Source organism: Gadus morhua, chromosome 1 (assembly GCF_902167405.1).
Source record: "Gadus morhua chromosome 1, gadMor3.0, whole genome shotgun sequence".
NCBI lineage: Eukaryota > Metazoa > Chordata > Actinopteri > Gadiformes > Gadidae > Gadus > Gadus morhua.
In genome coordinates, this window is record NC_044048.1 from 19482450 (window position 1) to 19490100 (window position 7651).

The 7651-nt window shown below is 38.0% G+C and overlaps 1 protein-coding gene across 1 annotated transcript; it reads left to right on the top strand.

Annotated features, from left to right (window-relative positions):
• The first annotated feature begins 909 nt into the window (after positions 1-909).
• On the top strand, positions 910-6216 carry LOC115540509 (tumor necrosis factor receptor superfamily member 14-like). The gene is made up of 8 exons (XM_030351917.1): positions 910-1044; positions 3012-3358; positions 3470-3595; positions 3796-3928; positions 4373-4503; positions 4915-4956; positions 5731-5756; positions 6178-6216. The coding sequence occupies exons 2-8, from the start codon at positions 3199-3201 to the stop codon at positions 6214-6216; spliced, it is 657 nt and encodes a 218-aa protein (XP_030207777.1). The 5' UTR covers positions 910-1044; positions 3012-3198.
• The last annotated feature ends 1435 nt before the right edge of the window (positions 6217-7651 follow it).

A 7651-nucleotide genomic window follows, 5' to 3' on the forward strand; every position in this document is an offset into this window, starting at 1 on the left:
AAACCCTGACCCCATCCCCAACAATCCTCAACACTGAAGGAACAGTTGTGCATTACGTCATGCTTATTTTATCAATGTTATGGCCTCATTTATCTAGTTATGGCTTCATCAATTATAAATCGTCAACTGCAGTTCATGCCCATACCCTTGAAAGTTCTTACTTTCAAATGGCAGTAATATGCAGTAATGTCAATATTTATGTATAGATATTAGAGCTGTCAGTTAAACGCGTTATTAACGGCGTTAACGCAAACCAAATTTAACGGCGTTAAATTTTTTATCGCGCGATTAACGCAATTATTTTATAAAAAAAAAAAAAAAAATTTTTTTTCCTTTGGCTCAAAACAAAGAAGCAGTAGCCTGACTGATATGTTCAAATGACATTTGTTCAAAGCAGTCGTTTAATTGCACTAAAGGCTCTTTTTTTGTATCGTCCTGTTTTGATCAGTGTATATGCCAATGTTGTTATCAATAAAAAATCATTTGCACAAGGCAAGCCGATGCACTTCACCATGTTGATAAGAGAATTCAAATGAGAAGAATTATGGGACAAAAAAATCAAGGGATATTTAGCATAGAAAAAGAATTTGCGATTAATCTCGATTAATTAGAGTTAACTATGACATTAATGCGATTAATCACGATTAAATATTTTAATCGCTTGACAGCTCTAATAGATATATATATTTACATGTATATATATATAGGGCATTTCGAAAGTATCTTGCCAAATATATGTGACCCACTTTTAATATTTGACTAGTAATCCTGTTGATCCATAAGCAGAACAGTACTGCCCTTAATCAGGCATTATAATGTAGAATGTACTATGGACACCATATAACTCCTTCATGTCCATGCCAAGTACTGCTGAACTTTGAGCTTTCATTTTCCAGTCTTATTTCATACAGTCTTTGAGTCACAGAAAACAAGATCTAATGTGCGATGCCTCAAACTATTGGAAATACATTTTGTTTCCATACATAACGTCTTTCCATGTTTTTCAGCCAGAATTCAGTCTCCTAAGGCGACATCATCGATAAGGTCAGTGTCGAGTTATTAATTATTTGTATTTTCTAACTTTAGTTCACTGTTTGAAAAGCAGTAGACTATAGTCAATCTTATTTGCTCTGCCGTGGTTCTCAGTTTAAAACGTAATTTATGTGTTGCCTTTTCTACGGTTTATTGTAGTGGATCTCAACTGGTCCTCAGGGTAGCCTCAGGACCAGTTGAGAACCAGTTGAGGCTGGCCTCTGGACCAGTTGAGAACCAGTTGAGGCTAGCCTCTGGACCAGTTGAGAACCAGTTGAGGCTAGCCTCTGGACCAGTTGAGAACCAGTTGAGGCTAGCCTCTGGACCCTCATGTATCATTAGTCTTTAAGTCAACACCCCCAAAAATGTATTCACTAGGGGTGACCTCAAATCTTCGCCGACCCAGCAAGACATTCTGATGGGTTAACCAGAACCCTAATGAGTGATTTGCAGTGTTATTAAATGAATGTCAAATGAAAGACACCTGCCACTGGTTGGGTCATAATGTTTTACATTAATTACTGTACATTATTATTATATTTTTCTATTTTAGAATAACTATTGCGAATAATAGACTATATTTTCTTCCCAATTGATTGACATGAACGGATGCGCACGTTGTCATCATATTGTGAAAGGTAAATTTGTTGGTAGAGGTGCTCAGTTGTCAGTGATGTGTCTGGGATGAAGATTCATATTTGACTTTGCAAAATCAAATTGAGGACAACCCTAGTAAAAAGTTACTGAGGCATACTGTCATGTGAACGCGGTGTCGCCCCCACATGGCGGATTTAACTCATTGCACCAACACCGACTTGGACAAGATGACCTCAAAGGGCATATCTCTCACTATCATAAAAATATAGTTCTGTTGAGGGCAGGAGGGGTCACACATAACCTGCTGCCTCATTTGTGGTCCTGGCACACATGGATATATTGCAGATGTGTCATGAATGACGCCTTAGTTCATTAAATATAACCCTTAATTGAACGTGTTCTGTGATCACACAACGCTGCAGCCTTGAGAAGTTACTCGTTTTTTGATTTTGATTTGAAGCCAAAAGTGTCACTTCCCAGTTCAGCAGTAATTACTGTGTTACAGACTGCAACTTTGGTGACCAAGTGGCGGTCTGCTCTCCCACCCCTAGAATCAGTGTGTGGACAGCGTGACATGATAACGCCACCTCAGCACAGATCACTGTTTCTCCATGAATTATATTATCTGATAAATGTAATCTGTTGTTGTGGCGCCTATCAGAATGGAGGCTCATTCTGTCATTATGAGGCAAACTTTAAGAGCATGAACATTTTCTGACACACATTGAGAACCAACTGTGTCTCATCTGCTGAACAATCAATAGAGCCATAACTCCAGGTGCAGACCTACTGTAGGCCTGCTCATTGTGTCCAGGCCTCCACCCAGTCCTCCAGGCTGTGGATCAGCCCCTAGGCCCTGAGATCTTCAGCAACCAGATGACTGTGTTTGGGGTTTAGTTTGGGATGAGTAAGGTGGAGTGTTCCACCCAAAGTAATCCTATATTAAACAAAGGATCCTAAGACCAAATCAATCTAGCCAAATGAACATAAAAGTGGTACATTATATTTGTGAGACACTTATAACACTGACAGATGTATTTTCTTTATCACAGCAAAATAAGTATTAGATCACAGTTAATGCATAAATACAAGGTTAACAAGACTTTGTTTAACAGCTCTAATGTTTTCAAACGTCATATTATTTTGGTTTAGAGAAAAGTGTTAAGGATACTTTTTGATTTGCTTTATTTTAGTGCTATTTAAATTGTTGTCCCTGTGTGTTTGTCTGTAACTGTGGTTCATTGTGCTGCTGCCTGTCTTGGCCAGGTCACCTTTGAAAAAGTGATTTTTAATCTCTGTAGGTTTTTCTCCTGGTTAAATAGGTTAAATAAAAATAAAAATTACATTTATTAACTCCTGAATATTTTCTTTTATCTCTCCAGATGTTTCTGAACTTCAAGAAAAGTCTGTAGCTGCATGGCAATGATGATATGGCAGCCAAAGAATAGCGTATCTGGCCCATGTATTTAGAATATACAAAGCACGGTAAAACCATAAACCTTATTTGGCCTCGGCTGAATAACAAGACACAGAAGAAATATCTGCCGTAAATCAGCCAAATAACATCACATGGTTGAAGGTCATTCAAACTGGACCACCATGTTCTTACAAATCCTGTTCCTAATATGTTCAGTTTGTAATACTTATGGTGTTGCTAGTGCTGCATCACCATCGTGTACCAGTGATGAATACAGAGCTGGACAGTTCTGCTGCCTTTCATGTCCCGGTGGTAAGAGTCCATTAACCCAGCTGTTGTCAAGCTGTTGTCCAAAATAGCTCTGTATGATTTCTTCAACCAAATCCATTGGTAAACAACATATTTTAACGTTCTTTCCAACAGGATATAGGGTTCATAGGGATTGCACAGCGACAGCCAATACATTGTGCTCAAAGTGCCCCGATCGTACTTTCAAAGAAGACCTTAGCGGACAGAAGCAGTGCTCTGCCTGTACAAAGTGTGTCACAGGTACATCTATATTATTAAATGGAAACGCCCCCCATGCAACCCCCATATGTTGTGGTGATGAGGACGTTGTGTTCATGTTTATATCAGAAAAGTTGTGTTGTTCATGTTGATATCAGATAAGTTGTGTTGTTCATGTTTATATCAGAAGTTGTGTACTCTCAGGTTGTCTCAGGTTCCTCTGTATCTCTTGTGATTGACAGGTCAGAAGGTGAAGAAGAGGTGTACTCCAACATCAGATGCTGAGTGTGAGATCCAGGATGGATTCTTCTGTAGTGACTCAGCAGATAAAGACACATTCTCAAAGGCCACATTGTCATGCCAACCCCATACGATGTAAGTGGAGTTAATTAAACAATCTATACATAAAGTACAATAATGGTTGTTTAGAATTAGGCCTGGGCAATATATCATGTACTGGTTTGGCTTTTGCCTGTTCTTAAAGTACATACCATAGTCATAATGTTATGTTTGTTTACTCTCTATTTAATAATACAAATGTCAGAATTAGATGTTATAAAAGTTTCGTCAATGCTTGACATTATAAATAATTTACAATCTAGTAATTTTCTCCAAAGCGGTGTACAGTTAATTCAGTCACAGGTAGATTCAGGTCCTTAGGAACAGGTAGGGGTCAGGCATCTAGCTCAAGAACCTTCCTGAAGGCCTACAGGAAGGTTGTGGACATTGGGGATCGAACCCAGTACCTTTTAAACCTGGAGTCCAACACCCAGTCTACTACTGTTAGAACTAAACGTGGTTTTGTCCTTCTGGTTTCAGATGTGATTCTGTGGGAGGGGTGCAGATACAACCAGGAACTGATTCAACTGATTCTACATGTATTACATATGTGGCCATTGTGTTCATAATAATAGGATGCATATGTTTCATTATATCATTAGTCCTGCGAGGTAAGAATTACATTAAACTCTTACATTAACCTTACATTTATCATGTTACATTAAACTCTGACAAGTATCATGGTTACATTAAACTGTAACATGTATCATGCTTACATTAACCTAACATGTATCATGTTTACATTAAACTAACATGTATCATGTTCACATTAAACTAACATGTATCATGTTACATTAAACTAACATGTATCATGTTTACATTAAACTAACATGTATCATGTTTACATTAAACTAACATGTATCATGGTTACATTAAACTAACATGTGTCATGTTACATTAAACTAACATGTATCATGTTTACATTAAACTAACATGTATCATGTTTACATTAAACTAACATGCAGGGTTATGCTGAATGATGGTGACCTCTGTCCTAACATGTGTTATTTATCACTTCATAGCATTGTTTTATAGAAGACTGAAAATGGAAAGGGATTTAACTGGTAAGTTCTTATTCTACATGTTTCACTTTGTAAATGAGTAACAGATAACTTATTAATATCCAGTGATTTTCAAGGCTTACTGACTCACACCAAGTCAAATGATATCGCTGTGATTCAAAACATTTCATCTAATTGTACCAGAGAGTCAGAGCCTACCTAGCAGAGGGACCAGAGTGACAGACCTACTGAACAACATCCTCTAGATATTAGATGATAGAATGGAGCTATCCATGTATATAAGACACTACTCTCATAGCTGGGGCGATGTGGCCAGCATAACGTCAGCTCAGTGGCGTTTATAGCGTAGCTCACTGAGTCGTCATGACAACACAGAGCAGGGACAAAGGGTAGAAAGACTTCTGTCCTTGTTTGACCACGATAATGGCAGCCGTCTCCCTACACGTATTCAGTCTGTCAAGATGTTCTTCTGTGTAGAGGCTAATTCAGAGTGGAAACCAGGAACTGGTTCAACTGATTCTACATGATTAAATATATGGAGCATTTCATAATGATGGATGGATACGTTTAATAATATCAGTCATAGTCTTGGGAGGTAAGGGTTGCATTGAACTCTAACATGTATCATGTTACATTAAACTAACATGTATCATAGTTACAATACACTAACATGTATCATGGTTAAATTTAAATAGCATGAATCATGGTTGGATTCAACTAACATGTATCATGTTACATTAAACTAACATGTATCATGGTTATGCTGAATGATGTGACTGCTGTCCTGACATGTTGATGTGTTGTTTCTCTCTATAGAATACGATAATCGAATAGATAAGATGGTAAGTGTTATTACTTATTTGATACAGAACACAATAATATGTGTGAACCTAGCTGGCAGTGGTGGAGTTATTAGATGACGACCAGAGGTGGATTAACACCCAGGCTAGCCTCGGCTGAGCCTAGGGGCCCAGGTGTGCAAGGGGCCCTGGATTGGACAGACTATTTTCAATTTTACTTAAAATAAAAAAAGACTTGACCCCTATTGGCCCATAACTAGAACCATTTAAAAGTGAAGCAGCTGATTGGGTAGATGTGTGGGCCATGTCATGTGACCAGGTTCATAAAGTCAGATTGGTTGTAAAGGAATACGTCACTTCTGCTGGACAGCAAAGAGGCAGAATGTCTGAAAAGCGAAAAGCACAAGTGTTTCCATTTGTCGATATAGCACTCTTGACTATTTATGACTTTGCCTGTGGCCAGTGCCAGCAGGGGGCGCTCTTTCCTCAAAATTGGTGCTAGTTACAGAAAGACTGAGATCCACAATGGGCCAAAACAGACTGAATCACCTGTATCTGATCTGTCAGACAGCGATATTCTTGGCAATTTGGATTTTACCAGCCTCATTAAGGAGTTCTCTGTTGGTCGGTCCCCAGAAATACGTGGTCGCAGCAGCTATGGGGAACTCACACTTGTTTCTGTATCATTTCTGTTTTAGTCATGGCCGTCTCAATGTGTGTGTGTGTGTGTGTGTGTGTGTGTGTGTGTGTGTGTGTGTGTGTGTGTGTGTGTGTGTGTGTGTGTGTGTGTGTGTGTGTGTGTGTGTGTGTGTGCGAGGGCCAATGTAATATTCCTTTGTTTAAACATGGCAGTAAATGTATCAGTAAGGGGGCCTCACAAAGTAGTAGCCTAGGGGCCAATGACCACCTTAATCCACCACTGATGATGACCTTGTGATTAACCCAATGTTCATATTTGATTCACATTTTTATTTTATTTATAAAGGAAACACCGGAACAGGAGAAGGAGTGTTTGGGTAAGTTCTTATTCCACATGCTTCCCTTTGTAAATGAGTAACAGATCATTTATTAATATCAAGTCATTTGCAAGGGTTACTGACACCAAGTCAAATGATATCGCTGTGATTCAAAACATTTCATCTAATTGTATCAGAGAGTCAGAGCCTACCTAGCAGAGGGACCAGAGTGGCAGACCTACTGAACAACATCCTCTAGATATTAGATTATAGAATGAGGCTATCCATGTATATAAGACACTACTCTCATAGCTGGGGCGATGTGGCCAGCATAACGTCAGCTCAGTGGCGTTTATAACGTAGCTCACTGAGTCGTCATGACAACACAGAGCAGGGACAAAGGGTAGAAAGACTTCAGTCTGTCGAGATGTTCTTCTGTGTAGAGGCTAATTCAGAGGGGAAACCAGGAACTGGTTCAACTGATTATACATGATTAGAATATATGGAGCAGTTCATAATGATAGGATGGATACGTTTCATTATATCAACCATAGTCCTGGGAGGTAAGGGTTACATTAAGCTTATTCAACTCATTTAACGAACATGTATCATGGTTACATTAAACTAACGTGTATCATGGTTATAACCATGATGTTAGTTTAATCTATAGATTTAAATAACGTGTATCATGGTTATAACCATGATGTTAGTTTAATCTATAGATTTAAATAACATGTATCATGGTTATAACCATGGTGTTAGTTTAATCTATAGATTTAAATAACATGTATCATGGTTATAACCATGATGTTAGTTTAATCTATAGATTTAAATAACATGTATCATGGTTATAACCACGATGTTAGTTTAATCTATAGATTTAAATAACATGTATCATGGTTATAACCATGATTTTAGTTTAATCTATAGATTTAAATAACATGTATCATGGTTATAACCACGATGTTAGTTTAATCTATA

What these genes read in the sequence shown, in the direction of transcription:
- LOC115540509 (XM_030351917.1), top strand. Translation starts at nt 3,199, where the DNA reads ATGGTTGAAGGTCATTCAAACTGGACCACCATGTTCTTACAAATCCTG. An exon ending in TCATGCCAACCCCATACGAT is followed by an intron (nt 3,929 to 4,372) that starts GTAAGTGGAGTT and finishes TTCTGGTTTCAG; the next exon opens with ATGTGATTCTGTGGGAGGGG. An exon ending in ATAATCGAATAGATAAGATG is followed by an intron (nt 5,757 to 6,177) that starts GTAAGTGTTATT and finishes GCCTGTGGCCAG; the next exon opens with TGCCAGCAGGGGGCGCTCTT.